The sequence below is a fragment of the Gouania willdenowi genome, chromosome 9, assembly GCF_900634775.1.
Source record: "Gouania willdenowi chromosome 9, fGouWil2.1, whole genome shotgun sequence".
Classification (NCBI taxonomy): Eukaryota; Metazoa; Chordata; class Actinopteri; order Blenniiformes; family Gobiesocidae; genus Gouania; species Gouania willdenowi.
Genome location: NC_041052.1, coordinates 1,719,525 through 1,741,962, shown reverse-complemented (window position 1 = coordinate 1,741,962; position 22,438 = coordinate 1,719,525). Strand labels below are relative to the sequence as shown.

At 35.9% G+C, this 22,438-nt stretch overlaps 2 protein-coding genes across 5 annotated transcripts in view; one reads left to right on the top strand and one right to left on the bottom strand.

Annotated features, from left to right (window-relative positions):
* rab3c (RAB3C, member RAS oncogene family) overlaps positions 1-13,265 on the bottom strand; it is a 19,329-nt gene extending 6,064 nt beyond the window's left edge. Inside the window, exons 1-3 of one of the 2 annotated variants that reach the window (XM_028457253.1) lie at positions 13,149-13,265; positions 6,088-6,312; positions 1,307-1,425 (exon numbers count right to left, since the gene is read on the bottom strand). In XM_028457253.1, the coding sequence (XP_028313054.1) occupies positions 1,307-1,425; positions 6,088-6,312; positions 13,149-13,166 (362 nt within the window). In that variant the 5' untranslated portion in view covers positions 13,167-13,265. Of the gene's footprint in view, positions 1-1,306; positions 1,426-6,087; positions 6,313-9,868; positions 10,003-13,148 lie in introns of those variants that run through there. The other variant, XM_028457254.1, reaches the window with a different exon arrangement.
* Positions 55-22,438, top strand: LOC114469602 (protein N-lysine methyltransferase FAM173A). Of its 3 annotated transcripts, none has more exons than XM_028457256.1 (6): positions 55-76; positions 16,595-16,786; positions 20,570-20,674; positions 21,757-21,897; positions 21,972-22,022; positions 22,108-22,438. In XM_028457256.1, the coding sequence occupies exons 2-6, from the start codon at positions 16,631-16,633 to the stop codon at positions 22,291-22,293; spliced, it is 639 nt and encodes a 212-aa protein (XP_028313057.1). In that variant the 5' UTR covers positions 55-76; positions 16,595-16,630; the 3' UTR covers positions 22,294-22,438. The 3 variants fall into 3 exon arrangements, with proteins under 3 accessions (XP_028313057.1, XP_028313058.1, XP_028313056.1); XM_028457257.1 differs by lacking the exon at positions 55-76 and adding an exon at positions 15,194-15,225 and having other exon boundaries at positions 16,551-16,786; positions 21,972-22,019; XM_028457255.1 differs by lacking the exon at positions 55-76 and adding an exon at positions 15,194-15,225 and having other exon boundaries at positions 16,551-16,786.

The following is a 22,438-nucleotide window of genomic DNA, read 5'->3' as shown; positions in this document are numbered from 1 at the left end:
CACGCTCTCTATGAAAGGAAACAAATCTGTTTACCCCTAAATCTGCTTCATCATCATCATCATCATCATCATCATCATCATCAGACGTTTGTTTGAGATGATGACTGTACATGTGACTCATGGTCAGAGCAGAACAACGACCTTGACACGCCCATTTTAGAACTCCATATGGAACGACATGAATTGTTAAAAATAAAAATTTTATAAAAAACCAAATGTTCCATATGTTAAGGTTTCATTTATTCAACTTTATTATTAACTGTTCCGTGGGAAATCCACATTGATCTCCAGACATGTTTCATGTCTGAATAAATGAAATCTGAACATATTTAAAAATAAAACAAAAAGAACTTTGCTGGAACAATAATGTAACAAGATGCTGAGCCCAAAGCGTAAACATTTATGTATTTTTTGGTTTGTTATTAAATTATAGGGCAGGGAAACTACTTTACTCCTAATAGTGTAATAATTTTATTACATCATAGAGTGAGTCAATGATTTCAGAATCAGAATCAACTTTATTGTCATTGCACATGTTCCAGAGCAGCAAAATTTCATTTCAGTTTCATCTTGTCCAAGAAAACACAAAAAGACAATTACATATAACACTTATAATATGGAAGGACAGGAGCAGGAGAACTGTGTCGCCTCAAGGGCGGCGCCCCGTATTTAGGTGAAATATGGAATAATAACAGTAGGAGAGGTGAGGGGAAAAAGGCAGGTTTCAAACTGAATTCCCTATTGGGGAGGACAGTATATAACTAGGAAATACATACAAAAGTCCATCCATCCATTTTTTGACCCACTTGTTCCTGTTTTGGGGGTCTGCTGGTGCCTATCTCCAGCTCTCAATGGGCGTTAGGCGAGGGTACACCCTGGACAGGGTGCCAGTCCATCGCAGTTATTACAGAATAATAACACCCAAAAATAAAAAAAGCAGTTCATCTGTTTTTTGGGGGGGTTTTCACTCTAAACAGCGTGGAACCTTTCTCATTGTACCAGTTCCCAGTAAATCCATAATACTGACGCACAGACCACAACACAAGAAACAGGAGAACCTGGAGGAGAAGTTGTTGCTGTGCTTCAAGTATGGAAATTTTAGTTAAAAAAATTCAGTGTCCGTATTGAATAAATTCTGAACTTTTTGAGACCGTATTCCGTGGGACGTTTGTGAAATTACATGGAATGACTCAATAACGCAAAAAGTGTTCATGTTTTGGGCTCAGCATCTTGTTACATTATTGACCAGTTATTACATTTCAGGTCTTATTATATTATTTTTTAATAAGAATTAGGAGTTACTTACCAGTCCTGCACGGCGCCAAAAGACTCTTCATTGGTGATGTCGTACATGAGGATGAAGCCCATGGCACCGCGGTAGTAGGCGGTGGTGATTGTCCTGTAGCGCTCCTGTCCCGCAGTGTCCTACGCACACACACACACACACACACACACACATAATGTCATTCTGACACTGGACCAGGCTTTCTTAATATTGAGTGTCTAATCTAAAGCTGATTCTAACATAATTATAACATTCTTGGAAAAGGTGGCGAAATAAAATTTTAAAAACCTCAGAAATTGTTTATAATTTCCAAAATTGTGGGGAATGGAATTTAAAAATGTAGAGAAAATTAGTTTAAACTGGCAAATAATGGGCATTACAAATTGTGAATGTGGTTAAATTGGCAAAAATATGTTGAAAAGAGGTTAAAGTTGCAATAATGGGTGAATATCCTCCAATAAATAAATAAATAAATAAAAGTGGTGGAAAGGGTTTATAAGTGCTGAACATGTCTGGAAAGTGGAAAGAAATGTGCAGAAAAGTCATTGAAATTAGATACAGAAGTGTCAGAAATGAGAGTAATGTAGCAAAAATGCATTAAAAGGAGCAAAAATCTGGCAAGAAAAAGTGATGAAAATAGGTTAAAATATGGTGAGTTTGGTGGAGAAAAAGGGTAAAAATGAGCAAAATTAGGGTTAAAATTGTTAAAAAAACAAAACAAAAAAAACCTCTTCCCAGTGTCTCACAACCCTAAGGTTGAGAAGCCATGTTTTAGATAACCAATCACTTCATGGACGTTTATTGTCTCACTTCTATTCTTTTAATTCTAACATTAATTTTCCTGTTGTAGAGCTAATAAATGAGCTCACTGCTTTGTTTATCAAGTAGGTTTATTGTAAATGATGGCGCTACTAGCGGCCTCACTAGCTCTGTATTGATAAGATGCCAGAATCAATGATTGAGTTTGGGTGGTTGTGATTGATTTCCTTTTTCTCCTAAATTAAATCATAGTGAAAGTGTTTCCGGCGCTCGTTTCTGCTTCTGCAGCAACGTCCTCAGAGGAAAAGCTCTTTGAAAACGTCTTTCTGCTAATGAAAAGGATAAGTGACTCGCTCTCAGGCAACGCCAGTGATTACACAGCGTTCTGGTTCAAATGCATCATAGGTTAGACAGTGAGTGTGTTAGCTGCTAGCGTTAGCATAATGGAGCTCAATACAGAACGAAGGAGCTTTTGTGTTCACGACAGGAAGCAGCACAAGTGTTTTCTTTTTACAGTTACATAATAAGAGACAGATTGACGTGCTTCATGTTTGTGCAGCATGTTGTTGTGTTTGTTTGTTTGTTAGCATGTTGTGTTTGTTAGCATGTTGTGTTTTAGCATGTTGTGTTTGTTTGTTAGCATGTTGTGTTTTAGCATGTTGTGTTTGTTTGTTAGCATGTTGTGTTTGTTTGTTAGCATGTTGTGTTTGTTTGTTAGCATGTTGTGTTTGTTTGTTAGCATGTTGTTTGTTAGCATGTTGTGTTTGTTTGTTAGCATGTTGTGTTGCTCACTATGAACCATGACATAAGACTTCTGCCACTGGGTCGTATTGTGACGCTTTACTTTTGTCCGTCTGCACATGCTCACAATAGTGTGTTCCTGTTACAGCCAGAGGACACATCTGACCTTCACACACACACACACACACACACACACACACACACACACACACACACATGCAGCATGGACTGTTGGTGAACTTACAATAACACAATGTGCTCACTAATGTTCCAGCAGCTGCTTTGTGTTTTTGCTTTTTTTGTTGAAAAACATTAAAAACTACAGAAATAAAAATGCTCAGTTGTCATTTGTTGTTGTTGTTTTTTTCTTCTAATTTATGTATGTTTTACAGCCTTACATTTTGCACTATTATCCTATGTTGGTATTTATTTTTGTTCCTACGTTCTGCTCCTCTGTTGTGTCACTGCAACATGTGAATTGACCCTCTGGGGATCAAAAAGGTCTATTCTATTCCATTCTATGATAAAAACATTAAAAGGGTGATGCTAAAATCCGGAGACATACTGGAGACAGTAAATGCAGAACTGTACTACATGCACAGGCTGTATTATCACCGAGTTTATCATTGTACCAGTTGTTAGAGCTATTATCTTTACCAAGAACATATTTATTCCTGTTTTAGTTTTTATTTTTGTTATTTTTTTAAATCCTATTACATGGGGAAGTCATTCAGATCAAAATATGATAATAGTAGCAACATCATGACAACAGACATACGTAACTACTAATTTACATGATTGGAATGCGAGAGCGTTTGCGTTCACAGTGAACCTAATCGCTATTGGAAACGCTCTGAGACCCACACAAACAATCACTCTAGAATTCTCCTTGGTTTGTGTTCACACCGACCAAACGAGGAGGAACATCAGACCAAACGAGCATTTTAACCACTCTAAGATCCGTCGGTGTGAACGCATCCTCTCTTCCAGCAGCCAATTATGGATGTGTGTACCGGGACGCTGCACGTATTCCAGGGTTAGAGGCGTGTAAGAGGAAAAAGACTTACGCACACCGGAGAATGCACGTAAAGCCAGATTTGAATGGGAACACCCACATTTCAGCGCTGCTCCACCCACAGTGCGTAACTGGGATGAAGGCGTGCAGCGACTGACTTAAGTACAGGAGGAGATTAGCACACAGCCAGAAACAGTGACGCTGTGCAGCTTTTTAGACTTACGCACATGGGAGAATAGAGTCCTTAATCAACTTTAAAATACCTTGCATTTCTTTTTTAATGACTGTTTTTTTTTTCATATCAAACTGTGTTTTTTTCTCATTTTCACTCAGGTGTTATGATGATTTCATCATTTAGCAGATGAACGGTGCAACGACCAGTGTGACATTCACTAACAGTGTTCACCTTTAACGGTGACTCACCTGGACTCGACCCTGATTAATCATAACAGAAAGGTGTTTATGTGAACAAGCTCGTCTCAGCTCAGGATCAGAACACGTGACTTTTCACACTGACTGCTATTAGAAACAAAGAGCAGCTGTTGTTAGAAGAACGTGTGATAGTTCAGGTGAAAGCAACAGAAAACAACCTGAGATGAATAAGATGGAAACAATCGTCACTCTGCTCCACCACGTTCACACACATTCTGATGAAGGTGTTGATTCTGTGTTTTCACGCTGTGGACTAAAACTAACACTTTCTACTCAGCGCTGGAGACGCCATCTGTCTTTCTACTATCATCATCATCATCAATATCACCTTTCACTGAGCGTCACTCAGATTATCATCACATCCTTTACTGTTACTTAAAGCTAAACTAGCAACAAATACAGGATTACACTTCACAAAAACACAATGACATGCAAACCTAAGAGTGGCACATGCTGCATATTAAACAGGCCAATCAGAGAGCAGCTGAATTCATGCTCAGGTCCTTCTATGAATGGAGCCGAGCTCACGTTCAAGGTCTTTGATCACTGATCAATAGACGAGGATATGTGTAGAGGTCAGGACCACATGAGACAACACAAACGCTCTTTAACAGACGAGAGAAACTGGAGGATCTGATGTGATCATCTTCATCCTCAGGGATCAGTTACAGGACACAACAATAATCATAATAATCATTCAGTTTCAGATGTTCTTAAAGTAATAGTTTTTACAAAGGTGGCCTAAAATCTTTTAAATGTGCTTATTAGTAGATTTACAGTATGTCTAACAACACACATTATTATGCACCATATTTATTTTATTAATTTTTAAAAATGGGTCAACTTTACAGGACACAACGTGTGCTTTTGGTTGTTCTAGAACATTGAAGGACTCCTACCCTAAAGGACTTCTATCTTTGGGGATTGTGTGTCTTCAACTGTCCATGCTTTACTCGCTAACTTCAGCCACCAGAGCGTGTCAGCATACTGTTTAAGGGAGAGTAAAGGTCCCTTAGGAGAGCTCTACTTCTCTGCTTCATTGTCTACAACCAAACCTCAGTGTTGGGGCTGTCGAAAATAGAACTCCAATAGAAAACAATGGGACGTTTACAGGCAGTGGGGCCGTGTGACATCATCAGTCACATGATTTAAAGATGGAGTAACACAGGCTCTAAAACTGTAAAGTTAATTAAATGAATATGGTGCATAATAATGTGTTTTGTTAAACATAGATCTACTGGTGAGGACATTTAAAGAATTTTAGGCCACATTTGTAAAAACTGTGGAAAAAAACAAAGATGTAGGTGATTGTTCCTTATGTACTTTAAAGAGTGACTATAGTGACTATTTTTTTTGGCTGAAAACAAATGTATTGTATGTGTTATTGATTAATTCTTGTACATCTTGTGACATTATAGTAAAAGTATTTAAATTTAGTTTTATTTTGTAGTAAAACTTCCAGAGTGACTGCCCTCTACGGGTTGAAACTGGGATGTTAAAATTGGATTTTGCTATTGGCTGAGAACGAGATCATGTGACGTACATGTTGTTATACATACATGTTGTTGTTATACATACACATATGTTGTTAAAGTTGTTTAAAAACGTTTGTGCTTTATAAACATGCTGACTATTGTCAATAAAGTTTTAAAAGGCTTTAAGGCTTTTTTTAAATCCCATATTTAAGAGTTTTAGTGTAAAAATCAAACTATGCTCCTGTAAAAAGCATGTTTAAAGTCAGAAATCCTATAGTTGCATCATTTTATACATTTTCTTATGTAAATTACCAAAGAAAAATGTTTGCGTATCTATAATCTTTAGGGAAAATTCATTGTTTCAGTTGTTGGTTTCATACCCAGATCTGCAGTTTGATCCTCTTGTCGTTCTTGTAAACCGTCTTCACTTTGAAGTCGATTCCCACCGTGCTGACGAAGGCGGAGGTGAAGGCGTCGTCTGCGTAGCGGAACAGGAAGGATGTTTTTCCCACGCTGCTGTTACCAATGATCAGTAGCTTAAACATGTAGTCAAAGTTCTGATCCCCTCCCTCTGCTTTCCCTCTGACATCCTGAGTCGCAGCCATCTAAAAAACACAAGAAAAGCAGCTGTGAATAACACATTTATATTAGGAAACAGAGATGAAGCGAGTGTAGCGCACAGAACAGACGTGATCGAGAGGACATCAACCAACCAGCACAGCAGACGAGAGTTATTGATGAGCACGGAAATAATGTTTGTGCTCTGAAAACACTGCATTAATCATTAAGATAATTCTTCCTTTTTATTCTTAGGTTAACAAAAATATAAAAACACAAAATATAATAAAATAATAAATAAAATAAAAACAAATAGTAAATTCATAAATATAATAATAAAATATCACAAACAATACATTAACCAAATTATAATAAAATAAATTAAAAACATAAAATATAATAAAATAATAAAATAAGCCTGCAATGTAATGAAATGTTTTTACCAAAAATATGTATGTTTTTTTTCTTCTCTTTGTTAGATGTTAGATTTAACCTAATAAATAAATGTATTTTTTTCTCATAAAAAGGGAAAGAAATGTGTTGGTGTGGTTTAGTGATCAGACATATTATCTCACACACGCACACACGCACACACACACACACGCACACGCACACACACACACACACACACACAGTCCTGCAGCAACACTTCACCCTTCCTGTCACGTATGAACGTGTGAATGTGAGAGAACGTTGGAGGTCAGAGAGTCCACGGACACACGTGAGCATCATCACGCTTTTATACGCTGCAGCTACAGATGTAGCTTACCACTATAAATATGAACCTCATTCAGAGGATTATATTTAGGAACAAGCTCTGTTAACATCTCGAGTGAATGTGACATTTTTTATGTGTGTTTCGTGCTTTTTATTTTAAATATTCTTTGTCTGCTAAAGAGACTGAAAATGGAAATTAGCTACGATGCTATAATCTGGTGCAGAGCATCTTTACTCTGTGTTTAATGTTTTCTCTACATATGCAAGGCCCAAATAAACTATATGATCAGGGAGAACATGCAAACTCAGCATTGAAAGATTGAAGCCAGAATGTTAAACGAGGCCATTTTTAAAGAACTCATTCTACCCACTTCCTCTCATTCTAAATTTGACCCAAAATGGCTCCAACGTGCAGGAGTTCTGTTTCATGGAGCTTCTTTGTGTCAGTGATGAACAGCCTTGGACAAGGCTTTACATTTACAGCTTTAAAACTCAAGGTTCGTGGTTGAAATACAGCCCGCCAGAGCATCCAATCTGGCCCAAAGTTAAAATGACATTAAAATCATTATTCCTGTATTGTCAAACTACTTTGATCATACATTTATCCCAGTTTGATATAAAATAGACTAAAGCAGACTAATCTAAAAATGTTAAATTACTAGACTTAAATAATAAAAGTATCTGCTTAAAACAAAACAGTGATGCACTAAGCCCTGAGCTATATATAGTATTTTATTTATTATTATTTAATTTCATCACATTTGTGTGTTGACCTTTCACGGTTAATTTATTTATCTTTATCTGCTTTTTTTTTTTTTTTTTTTCTGTTGTCAATTATTTTATTTTATTTTTTTTATTTTTTTTTTTTGTAATTCCAATGTAGTTATTTATTTTAGTATTTCTTCTTCTCCCACCCCTTCCAGATTTGTAAATATTGTTTCGAGGTTCTTTACGGCATCTACACTGTTGTCTTTGTCATTGTCTTTTATGTATATGTTGCAAAGTAAAATAAAAGTTAAAAAACAACAACTGTGAATCACAAACACCTGATACCCTATATATATATATATATATATACAGTATATATATATTGCCATTAATCTGACGGTACAATAATGATTCACGAGCTATATCCCCATACTAAACAATACTATATATCACGATATCAATAATTACAAATGTTCACCTTTACAAGAACAACATGGTATGAAATACAATTTATTTCAAGTTTTTTTTTTTAAACTTGCGAGAACAAGTAATTGCTAACTAACTGTAATTCAAGTACCAATATAAAAAACAAGTGGAATGTTTATCAAACTGTCAAATTATATATTTTCTAAAAAGTTTAACTTTTGCTTATACAAAAGATTTTGATTCTGTTCTAAAATTCTTTTTTTTTATTTTTTTTTTTAAGTAACTACATTCATCTATAAAAGTGTCCAGTATGTTTTATAAAAATAAAGCTAAAAGTCTTTGAGGAGTGAGGTAGTTTAACAAGGTCTGATGATGCGTTCACTGACACCTAGTGGCCAATAGTTTACGTGCTATGCTAATATTAGCGACATTAAATTTTTTTCGATTGATTTTATAATCACATGGTGAAATATTGCGATATATCCTCGAACCGATTATATTTTTCTTACACCCTTATTAGGATCTATTTGTAGTGATTTTTTTTATCAGTAATTTTAGATGCTACGATGAATCCACAGGCTTTATTTTAGACACGTGTGCATTAGTCACTGGTGAATTAACACAAAGATCAGTTCAAAAATATCTATAACTGCATGAATTACATGTTAATAAATGTATGTTTGAACATGAACACAACAGCAGTGTATCTAACAATGAGGAAAATAAATAAATAATAGTGATAATAATAATAGTAATAAAAACATGGAAATAAATCAAACAAGGCAAAGAGAGAACAAATGGTACAGAAATCCTGCTCATACATGTTGGAAAAGTAGGAGGAAGTATATACGCATATTATCCTATACCTTATAATATCTAGTACTATACATATAATGTGCACCTATTTACACTATAAATATACATATTTATACACATAATTCATTGATGTTTATCTATATAATTATACAATTCATGTGATCCACTATACATTCATCTGTCCACACATACGCAAGTATATACTCAAATATTAACAACTTTATCCTTTTAATACGTGCTTTGAGAAGATACAGTTGATGTATTTATGTTTGAATTGCATTAAATTCAGTCATTTATGATAATAATAATAATAATAATAATAATAATAATAATAATAATAATAATAATAATAAATGGGATACAGTATCAGTCTAGTATTTTCCTGGTTTGGTCCATTTCAGACTCAACTGGATCTTGTGGCCCCTGAACTAGACTGAGTTTGACAGGAGGCCTGCTTTAGGGGGTCAGATAACGTTCCAATGGGAATGTTCTGTTCCCTGCGTTCCTGTATTCCATATGTTCCACGTATTCCTATATGTTCCCTATGTTCCATGTATTCCTATATCTTCCTGTATTCCCTGTATTCCTATATGTTCCCTATGTTCCACGTATTCCTATTTGTTCCCTGTATTCCCTATATTCCCTGTATTTCTATGTTCCCTGTATTCCTATATGTTCCCTGTATTCCTATATCTTCCTGTATTCCTATATCTTCCTGTATTCCTATATGTTCCCTATGTTCCCTATGTTCCCTATGTCCTCTCCTCTGCAGTGACTCCATTACTATATGTGGAGTCGCTAAATACAAGGACGCGGATTTCACAGCAAAGCAAAGATGGCATCTGCGTTCACCGTCATTAAAGCCGTTACCCTGGCACTATGTTAGATCACAGGGTGGGGGTTAGGATGGGGGGGTGGTGATGGATGGTAACCAACCTGTGTCCACGGCCCTGTTCTGTAGCGTGTCCTGTGTTTCCTCTGTTTCCTGTCCTCAGTGGAGCTGGAGCTGGAGCTGGAGCTCGGTGCGTTTCACTGTTTCACTGGTTCAGCACCTGGAGCTGTCCACCCCCCTCCTCCCCCTCATCCCCCTCCTCCCCGCGGTCACGCGCTCTCGCGAGTTCAAGCAAAGCAAGGCTCGCGTGAGACGAGACCAGCACGAGCAGCAGAGGAGCGGTGGGAGGTGGGGGCGTGCCGTGAATGGATGACGCAAACTAGGATGATGATGATGATGATGATGATGATGATGATGATGATGATGATGATGATGATAAAGGGAATGTGGGAGTTGAAGTTTTTTCCACTCTTTAATTTGCACCAGTGTCAAACCCAAGGCCCGGGGCCCAAATCCGGCCCTTTGGGAGCATCAAGTTCGGCCCGCAGGAGAAAGTAAAAACACTATCATTGTGTAAATGAAAGTCAACAATATTTGCAGGGGACGTGTTTAATGTTAAAGGTTTCTTTATCATGGTGTTGCTACGGTGATATACATTCTTTAGCCTCATTCAAAGGGACACATTTGATAAAGTTCTGTTTCCTCCTCCCTTCTTATTCCACATTTTGTATAAAATCAGCTCCAAACGAGACACTCAACATCTCCGTTCACAACAATCGTCTGTTTTTTTGTTTTTTTTTTACAGCAATTGCAGTTCATGGAGCCTCACAATAGCTCCAGGAAGTGATCAGTTGACTATTGCAGCGCGATGGAGCTAGAGCAGAGTAGACAGTTTGTGATGCACTTTTGAACAATAAGACGTTTAAATAACCATATTAGATATTATTATTATTATTATCAGTGTTTCTAAACTCATTATTGTGTGCATTAAAGCATGTTAGTTGATTATTATATATATTATCATTATATACACATACGTACATATGACAGTGTTCTGTATAAATATTTTAAATCAATGCAGTTATTGACAACAAATTACTAAAAATCCCAGTTATGTCTCTCAGAATCAATAGATTTGAATCTTCCGAGGAACGATTTGAAGAATCACGTGACGGTCAATCATTTTGAACTTCCGTTGACGCAACTCTCTCTCTAAACAGCTCTGACATCACCTAGCTGAAACTCCTCCTCCTTGACAATCCTGGCTCCTCCTACCCTATAAGAACATGAACTCCTCCCTCTCAAACTACCTCACAGGTAAAACAAACACTGCGGTTTAATATAGAATATACAGTATATTGTACTTTTTTGTCATATATGTAAAGCTAAATACACGAAAAGTGTTCTCTGCATTTAACCCCTCCCTGAGGAGCAGTGGGTAGTCACGGTGTAGCACCTGGAGCAGTTCCGTTTTTAGTAACCGTTACACCGCCTCGTTTTGCCTTTGAGATGTCTGTGACACAATGCGACGCAGCGGTTGGACAAAGCAGTGGACTATCATTTTGAATGGACTATTCCTGTAGTTAGTAGAGGAGAAGAGAGCGACGTTTGAAGCAGCTGAAACAGCTGATTGACTCCGCTGCTGCTGCTGCGCACACACCCTGAAACAGTGTTTGTCTGACTCACAATCACAACAGCCACTTAAATATCCCTGTGTTTTACTGTGATGTGAGTGTGTGCATAGCAAAAGAAAATTGCTAGTGATCAGCTGTTGTGTGGAGTCAGCATCTATAGACACGCCCACTCATGAATATGCATAAGTAGGCCCCAAAACAGCCCGTTTTTTGGAACTGCTCAGAAAGTATCTTTTCAGAGGCTAAAACAGAAAATAAACCTCAAATACTATGTTTTTGTGGTTCTTAGAACAAACGGAGATGGGTGAAAAATACCATCATACTGGACATTTAAACTGTTGAAAAAATTCTAAATTCTTACAAAAACCTTCAATTTTCCTCAAAGTATTACATAATATTTCCTTTATGTAAATGAATATTGGTCACAAAATCTAGGAAATTAAAAGTGTAGATCCTGTAGGGAATGATATCTGTCACTAATATGGTTTAGTATTTTATGTATATATAAAAGTATAAACTCAGGCACAATGATGTTGAAATGACTTGTTTTCCAGCAAAAAATCTGTGGCCCACTTGAGATCAAACTGCTCCGTATTTGGCCCCTGGACTAACGTGAGTTGACATTCCTGTCGGGCCCTGATTCTCAAACACTGGGAACGCTGACGTGGGGGCGTTAGAATCAACCTGTTACAATTAGGAATTAAATGCTTTGCACTATAAAAAATACACGCTGTTGTTCTGCCACCAGCAGGAAATCATTTTGGGTGGGGGTTCTCAACCTTTGGGTCAGGACTCGATTTGGGTTAGTGAGACACTGGGAGGGTGTCGCCAGATACCTTCAAGAAACTAAAAATATTATATTTGAGCCCGTTTTTGCTTATTTTTATCCTTTTTCTGCAACTCCACCAAATTTTCCATATTTTAACCTATTTTCATCACTTTTTCTTGCCATATTTTTGCTCTTTTTAATGCATTTTTGCTGCATTACTCCCATTTCTGACAATTCTACATCATATTTTAATGACTTTTTCTCCACTTTCCAGACATGTTCAGCACTTATAAACTCTTTCTACCACTTTTCCACCTAATGTCATATATATTGACCCATTATTGTCACTTTTAATCTCTTTTCACCAGATTTACTGATTATTTTTGCCAATTTAACCACATTTGTCATGCCCATTCTTTCCCAGTTTAAACTAATTGTTTCAATATTGACACTTTGAACCCTTTGTTGATCACTTTTAACCCATGTTTATTTCTGATTTAAACAAGGATTTACATCTTTAAGATGATTATATACTATGGAGCAAACAATAGTAAACTTACTGGATAATAGTGGATATTATTCAGATCAATAAATAAATGTGGTTAAAATCTCTGGAACCTTTATTTTGGAGGTCATGGGCTGAAAAGCTTAAGAACCAATGCTGTAGATCAAGCTGAAACTGAAACGTTTCTTTCATTTTGATGCCACCCTTCAATCAAATATAATTTCTGATGCTTTTCTGCATTAACTCGATCCTGTCCAAACTCACTTTTTCCTACTTTTGAAAGTGTTATGTCTTCAGATGACTGACAGGTGTTCATTAATAGAACATTTTCCACTTGCCTCATGTTAAAAATGTTATCCACAAACATCAAATATGGGTTTGCTCCTCAAATTTCCTGTGAAGATATCCATTTATGCTGCACATAAAACACTCTCAAATTAGATAAAAGCTCATTATAAGACAATCGTTTATCTTACCTTTCCATATAAATCCATCCTGTCCTCGTTAGTTTTCCCACAGTTTGTTATTTACAGATCTTTGCAGTTTCTCTTTGCAAAGCAGCATTATTCATCAATACAGGAAGCAGAATATCAGAACCTTGCTCTCCGTTCTGCGTCACTCGTGTCCCTCCCTCCAGCACAAAGCTGCTCTGCTTCAGAATAAAACACGGCTGAACAAATAGAGGCCTGAGTGCTGATGAATATTCTGATAATGAGCTCTGATGTATGACACAGGGAACTAAAGGGAAGTGGGTTAGAAAAATAAAATAAAACTTCCAAATAAATGTACAAAAAAATTACATTTTCTGGTAAAAAAAAATAACCAAAAAAATAGTTTAAAGAAGAATTAAAAGGAACCATCATCACCAAATTACCCACTGATGCCATAAAACCAACAAATCGGACACACAATACAGGATATTAGCATCTAAAGTGGCAACTTTTATCACAGTAAAGACACAAACATGTGATTTTATCTGATCTGTGTAACATTATTTTTATTCATGTCAGTATTTAGAATAATGACCAATATGAGGATTAATATAGGAAACATTTAAAAGTTTGTGTGTTTTTGTTTTAGTTGGAGTCAGTTTGTGGAGGTGTGTTGTTGTTTTGAGTTTCGTTGTTATATTGTGTGTGTTTTTTTGTGTGTGTGTGAGTAATTTTGTGTATTTTTCTGTTTTGTTTGTCCTTGGAGTCGTTTTGCATGTTTTTGGAGGCATTTCATGTATCTTTGTTGTTGTTTTAAGTGTTTTTGTGGGTTGTGTGTCTCTTTTGGTTATTTTACATGTACTTGGAGTCTTTTTGTGTGTCTTTGTTTTCATTTCTTGTGTGTTTTTGGTTGTTATTTTGTGTATTATGTTAATGATTTTCATTCCATCCAAAGTTCATGAATTACAATTTTTGTTAAATTTGTCATGGGGGGCTTCAAAAAGTTAAACTGATGGCCTCATGTGGCCCCCGGGCCACCAGTTGCCTATGGCTGATTAACATTACAAATAACGTATGTTGTTTGTGTGTTTTTAGAGTGGGTTTTTTTTGTGTTTTTTATGTCATTTTCATGTGTGTTTTTGTTTGTTTTTTGTGTTTTATGTTAAATTTTGTATTCTATCCAAAGTTCATAAATTACATTTTTTGGTGAATTTATTTTGAAGGGCTGCACAAAGTTAGACCGAGGGCCGCATGTGGCCCCCGCGTCGCCAGTTGCCTATGGCTGATTAAAAAAAATTTCACTGACCAATCAACAATCATTCAAAACTCCAAACAAGTCAGTTTAGAACTGATCAGGATATATGGACTAAAATAATATTTTTCCACAGATAAACTGCTCTTACTGTCTTAGTATTGATATAACATTAATAAATAGCTAATTTCATGACATGTAATAAACACAGTATAAGCTCATATACGACACGTGTAGCCAGTTGAAATAAATGATAAAAACCACAACAACTTACAAAGTAGGACTGTTAGGCAACATTTAGGTGAGGTAATTTTATTTATTTTTATTTATGTTTATTTACTGTATGATTTATATACACATTGCTTATATTAAATGGATGTTCAATCAACACTGGGTTACATAATATCTTTTGACAAAATTATTAAATTGTCAATTTTTTAAGCTAGCATGTTCAACAAATTGATACAGATTTAGTCACTGACAAGTTTTCTCATTTAATTTAATAAAAAAACAGCATAAATCACTTTATTCACGGACAAACAGCGACATTCTGCGTTGCCAGATAAATCTCATGCTTCAATGTCCATAAACTGCTTAAAAAAAAAACCATGATAATCCTACAAAAACTGATTATGTACGATTGTTAGAATGTAATCTAAAATATATCTACAATCTCTGCCTCCGTTTCAAGCTACAGTCATTTTAAACCACTTCTAAAATGCGTAAATAACCCAACCTGGCAACGTTGACTGACGTCTAAGCAAGCGTATCATGCTTGGAGGGCTCTGATTGGGCGGGACAAGCAGCCTGATTGGCCTTTAACTGGAGGACTGAGCCTGCGTCACACGTAGGGGGCGTGTCAGGAGGAAGGTAACTCCGACGTGGTAGTCTCTAAATTTTACGGTTTTAATCCTAAATTAAACAAATCTTACAAACAAATTTAGTTTCAATCAACCGCTGTATGCACGTGTGTTGTATTTTGATGACGCTGTGTCACACGTGTCGTTTCATGGATTATATTTTGTTATAAATTACTCCCAGACTCGAGAAATCCCTTAAAAATGCATTAATTGTTGCTTTTATGAGATTTTAGATCTTAATTTGTGCTGATATTACTTTAAATTGAGTCGTTACTGCGTTACTTCAGTCTCACGATCCGTAGGGTGAACTTTTCTAGAAGGTTTCAGCAGAACCGAGGGCTGCTGTAGCGCCCTCTGGTGTTACATGTGCGTCACTGACTGACATGTTTGTTTTGATTGAATAGTGCACATTAAAGCAGTGGCTCTCAACCTTTGACCCCCAAAAGAAAGGGCCCAGAGACCCCCACTGCACCTGAAAAATGATGGTCCATTGTTCTATGAATCTGTGATAACCACATTTATTTATTCATCTGAATAATATCCACTGTTATCCAGGAATGTTTATTATTATTATAGGAATTCCTGGTTTTAATCACAAATGAAATGGGTTCAAAGTGACCAAAAATGGTGAAAAAGGTGGTGAAATTGCATTTTTTTTAAATTAACAAAAAGTGGTAAAAAAAAAAATGAAATGACTATTGGGCATAACACATCATAAATATCATAAATGACAATAATGGGTCAACATATGTGACATTAGGTTAAAAGTGGTGGAAAGGGTTTATAAGAGCTGAACATGTCTGGAAAGTGGGAAACAATGTGCAGAAAAGTCATTAAAATGTGATGTAGAAGTGTCAGAAATGGGAGAAATGTAACAAAAATACATACAAGGAGCAAAAATATGGCAAGAAAAAGTGATGAAATATGGAAAGTTTAGTGTCGGTGTAGAAAAAGGGTAAAAATAAGCAAAAATGGGCTCAAATTGTTCAAAAAATATTCCTAGTTTTAATCAGACAGAAAATGGGTTAAAAGTGACCAAAAAAGTGTTGAAATGGGATTTTAAAAACCACAGAAATTGGTTCAAAGTTGTAAATTAGAGTGGATAAAAACAGACAGAAAAGTGTTAAAAAGTGTCAATATTGGAACAATGAGTTTAAACTGGCAAATAATGGGAACGACACATGGTGAATGGGCTCAAATTGTTCAACAATATTCCTCGTTTCATGAAGGCATCTGGAGACCACCTCCCAGTGTCTCACAACCCCAAGATTGAAAACCCCTGGTTCAATGAATATCCTAAAAATCATCCACTAACATGTGTGTCGTCCCCTATAGAAGCGCTCCTCCTCCTCCTCCTCCTCCTCCTCATCATCAACATTATCATCATCATCATCATCATCATCATCACTGTCGTCATGGAGGATTCCATTGAAATGATTCTCCAGGAGTTCTCCCCTACACATCCTCACCCTGTGGTCTCAGCCTGTACGGGGGTCCTCCTCTCAGGCCTCTACGGCCTCTGGAGCCTCTTTGTGATGCCTGGATTCAGAAAAGTTCCCTGGAAGCTGAAGGTGAAAAATGAATCTGTGATAAACACTTGCTTTAAATAATGAGCTCAAACATAACTTGCACATTAACGATGATTTGTTTACTCTGGAGCTCAGTGCTCCGTCATATAAGTGGAAAGAGAAGAAACAGGTACGTCTGTAATAATCATAATTATATTCTAAAAAAAAGACTTTTATCTTTTATTTCCTGAGTAGATAATTCTTAAGTATGCCTACTACTTCCTGTGTGACACACACACACACACACACACACACATATATAAATACATACAAATCATACATGATAATAGTAGTTGTTCAGTTCACTGGTTCTCAACCTTAGGGTCAGAACCACACTGGGAGGGCGTCGCCAGATGCCTTCAAGAAACTAGCAATATATATTTTTTAACAATTTCAGCCCATTTTTGTTTATTTTTACTATTTTTCTGCAACTACACCAAACTCACCATATTTTAACCTATTTTCATCCATTTTTCTTTCCATATTTTTGCTAATTTTAATGTATTTTTTTGCTACATTTCTCCCATTTTTGACATTTCAATGACTTTTCTGCACATTTTTTCCACTTTCCAGACATGTTCAGCACTTTTAAACTCTTTCCACCTAATGTCACATATATTGACCCATTAATGTCACTTTTATCCTCTTTTTACCATATTTCATGATTATTTGTTGCCAATTTAACCACATTCACCATTTGTTATGCCATTATTTACAAGTTTGAATACATTTTTCACTTTTAACCCATTTTATTTCTAATTAAAACAAGTATTTCTTTAAGATGACTATAATAATAATAATAATAATAAACTTCCTGGATAACAGTGGTTATTATTCAGATCAATAAAATAAATGTGGTTAAAATCTACGTTACTTTTATTTTGAAGGTTGCTGTCTGAAAAGGTTGAGAACCACTGGCGTAGTTGAATAGGTGCTCAATCTTTTACTTTGAAAAGCCACAGATACATTAATTACATTCACAATTAAATCCCTTCATCTACTGTTTGTTGTAACATTTATAAATCAGCCTTAACTGGAAAAATAAATCTGTTTAATCGCTAACAAAATACATTTATAGAGAAGAAACTTGTTCTACTGTTTAGTCACTTGCTAACTGCTACTTTTGCTACGTCCGCTAACACACAGGAAGTAGTGTTTTTAATCTGTTCTACAGTAAACCAGTATTATTTTATTATTTATTTTATTATTGTCACACTGACGTGTTTCAGAAAGTCAAACTAAATAATCATTTGACAGAAATAATCAGAGTCAACACAGAATTCAGATTTTAATTCTTTGACTTTCTGAATGACAGGATGTGATGAGTCATGAAGTTAATGTCAGTAATTGTTTCTTCCTCTGCAGTTTTAACTTCAGCGTAGTTTAATGGTAAATGACTCTTTAACGTTACTGGGAAGGAATTATGACAGAATGATTTAATTTCACTCTTATTAGGTTGTTTTTGTGCTACTTTTAGGGCTTTGATCACCGTTATTATTATTATTATTATTATAATATATATTGTTATCTATGTGGTTGAGTCATACAGGGATGGGCTTGTTGGTTCGTTTATTGTTGCAAAAATCATTAGTGGTTGAGTTTGAGGTGAAAAACCAAAGACTTAACATTCTGAGGCAGGATTTAATGGTGAATTTATGCTTAAATATTAATTAGAAACCTGAAAATCTTTAAATATTTTTTAAATGTCGACCACTATTAACTCTCGGGGTTTTCTTGCAATCTCAAAGCTTGAGAAATGAATCATCATCATCATCATCATCATCATCATCATCATCAGTTTCAGACTGAGGAGTTAAAGACAATATTAGTATAGACAAGATAAAAGCACATACATATAAAACAGCTGGAAACACTTATTATAAAAGACACAAAATGAAAGAAAAATACACAAAACACCAGAAAAAAACACACAAAATGACACAAAAAATATGCAAAATGAATCTTAAAACCACAAGCGCACACAAAAATATACCAAATTAACAAAAAATACACAAAGCAACAGCAAAAAAAAATGCAAAATGACAGAAACAGCATCACTTAAAACAAAGCTAAAAAACAACAAATATAAACTGAGAGAAATAAAATATACAAAAATACATCAAATGAGAATAAGAATACACTAATCCTAAAATACAAAACAAAATATGCAAATCGACAACAAAAACACACAATACACTAAACACCAGCAAAATGACACAAAAAATACGCACAATGAATCTTAAAACTACAAGCGCACACACAAATATACCAAATTAATGAAAAATACACAAAACAGCAAAAAAACGCAAAATGACAACAGAAGCACACGAACACAAAATGAATCCTAAAACACAAAACAACAAACGCACAAGAAATATGCAAATCGACAACAAAAAAAATACACAAAAAACAGCAAAAAACATTTTGATTTCCCTCTTGAATTTCTCTGGATTAATCCATTATGTTTTCATTTGTAGTTTAGTTAATTAAACTTTATATTTATTCATATAAAGAAATTATGTTTGGAGATGATTCAACAAAGCCACAATTACTTTCTTACACCAGACAATAAAATGTATTTACCTGTGTTGTTTTTGTTTAATATTCTGATCTCCGTTAGATCTCGTTAGATCCCGTTAGATCCCGTTAGATCGGGCTGTAATCTGACATGGATATTCTATGAGCGGATGTCTAGATCCTCTCAGAGACGTTTTTTACTCTGTGGAGTCATTTGTGCTGTTTGACGTGGAGACGTTCCTCGAACACGGCCGTAGTTCATCAGAACTTGTTTCTTAAGGTGTTACATTAATTTCAGACGGATTATGTTTCCTCACAAGTGAAATAACACATAAAAGATATAATCAAGGCTAGAGCCAGGAAGTGTGTTTGAATATGAAATGTTTGTTATTGTGCTGATAGTGATTAAACTGAAGGTTAAAGTCACAGAAATGGAAGGAAGTGAAATAATAATAATAACTAATAAGTGATGATTTATCACTAAAATGGAGAAATGTTTGGTTTTACAGAATTTAAAATGTTTTTAATATTTTTTTAAATGTAAAATGTGAACAATCATAGTACCATGATCAGGATCATTGATCCAGATAATAACTGAACAATATTTGGAAAAGACTGTTTTCATTTATTTATTTTTTTGTATAAATTTTTCATTTTCATCTGCAACTTTTGGTTAATTTTGTGCATTTCTGATGTCATTTTATATATTTGTGTGTATTTCTGTTGTTATTTTGTCATTTTGTGTTTTTCTCCATTTCTCATTTAGTAAGTTTCTCTGTTATTTTTGTGTATTTTTAGTCGTCTTTTCTTTGTTCATCTTAATTTTGTGTATCGTTGTTTCTGTTATATTTGTTGTCCTTTTGTGTAATTTTCTGTAACTTATTTTGAGTCATTTTGTAAATTTCTGTCATTTTGTGTATTTTTATTAATCGTGTCTGTTTTTGGTTTAGTTGTGTGTACCTCTGTTGTCATTTTGTAAATTTCTCTGCTAACTTGGGGTATTTTTAGACATCTTTTCTTTGTTTAAATTAATTTTGTGCATTTTTTGTCATTTAAATGTTTTCTGTTATTTTGTTGTCTTTTTTTGTAATTTTCTGTAATTTATTTGACGTCATTTCGTTTATTTTTAGTCGTCTTGTCTGTTCTTTGCTTAGTTGTGTGTACTTCTGTTGTCATTTTGTGTATTTTTGTCTTCATTTTATACACATTTCTGTTAGTTTAGCAAAAATAATGAACTTATGTTAAGTTTTGATTCTTTTTGTGCACCAGGTTCCATATTTGCCTTCCAGTAAAGCTCAAACAATGAACGCCATGAAGCTGCTGGAGGGGAGGACGGGACGCTTAGCAGACCTGGGATCAGGAGATGGAAGACTGGTACGTGGGTCACATGACCAGAGGAAAAACCTGAATCAGAGCTGGATTTATTTATTTATTGTTGTTTATTGGCACATACAATATATCGACAACTGCTCATGTGTGTGTGTGCAGAGTGTTTGTGTGTGTGTGCAGTGTTTGTGTGTGTGTGCAGTGTTTGTGTGTGTGTGCAGAGTGTGTGTGTGTGTGCAGTGTTTGTGTGTGTGCAGTGTTTGTGTGTGTGTGTGCAGAGTGTGTGTGTGTGTGTGCAGAGTGTGTGTGTGTGTGCAGTGTTTGTGTATGTGTGCAGAGTGTGTGTGTGTGTGCAGTGTTTGTGTGTGTGTGCAGAGTGTGTGTGTGTGTGTGCAATGTTTGTGTGTGTGTGTGTGTGTGTGTGCAGAGTGTTTGTGTGTGTGTGCAGTGTTTGTGTGTGTGCAGAGTGTTTGTGTGTGTGTGCATAGTGTTTGTGTGTGTGTGCAGAGTGTTTGTGTGTGTGTGCAGAGTGTTTGTGTGTGTGTGCAGAGTGTGTGTGTGTGTGTGCAATGTTTGTGTGTGTGTGTGTGTGTGTGTGTGTGTGTGTGTGTGTGTGCAGAGTGTTTGTGTGTGTGTGCAGTGTTTGTGTGTGTGCAGAGTGTTTGTGTGTGTGTGCATAGTGTTTGTGTGTGTGTGCAGAGTGTTTGTGTGTGTGTACGCAGGAGTGTTTGTGTGTGTGTGCAGAGTGTGTGTGTGTGTGTGTGTGTGTGTGTGTGTGTGTGTGTGTGTGTGTGTACGCAGGAGTGCTTGTGTGTGTGTGTGCAGAGTGTTTGTGTGACTTGCGTGCGTTTGTGCGTGAGAGACACTTTTATTTCAGTTTAATCAGCTTAATTAGGGTTTAAATGTGCTTTATTATTTCTTTATTAATCGATTGTGAAAATAATGGTTAGTTGCAGCTCTAATACCTGTTCATGAATAAACAATTTTTGTAAATGTTTACATTAAAAATAGACAAAACCACTGTATTTATCCTATTTCACACACGTGCATGTTTAAAATCGTGTGTGTGCGTGTGTGTGTGTGTGTGTGCGTGTCTGTGTGTGTGTGTGTGTGTGTGTGTGTGTGTGCAGGTGTTTGCAGCGTCTGCAGCTGGTTTCCAGTGCACTGGTTTTGAGATCAACTCCATCCTAGTCACGTATTCTAGAAACAAAGCGTACTGGTCTGGACTCAGCCCCAGTCAGGCTGTTTTTGTCAATAAAGATTTCTGGAAGGTGAGAAATGAACTAAACTAGAACCGTTTCCTGTCAAATGTTTCAACCAATCACACGATTCCTTTTGTTCACAGACGGATTTATCTTCTTTCCAAAATGTGACGGCTTTCCTGGCTCCACAGGTGGTGAGTTATTACTTATTAATCCTCTCAGCTCTGCTCAGTCACTGAGATTAATATAACTAGTTACTTTCTCTAAACGTGCACACAGATGGAGGTGCTGGAGGAAAAGCTGCTCCAGGAGCTCCCAGACGATGCACATGTGATCGCCTGCAGGTTTCCGTTTCCTAATTGGCCCCCGCAGGCGTCAGAGGGTTCAGGTCTGGATGAAACCTTCGCCTATAAAGTCAGGACAGTGCGTGAACACCTCAGAAAACAGTCTCGTGCACGGGTTTAGTCATTGACACACTGCCCTCGGTCTGCAGAAATATACATAAAAATAACAGAAATATACACAAAAATCATTGTGAACACGTCACTGTGTGAATATTTATCCTTTATTTACCATGACATCCTATAGTAAATATATAGATTTAAATATG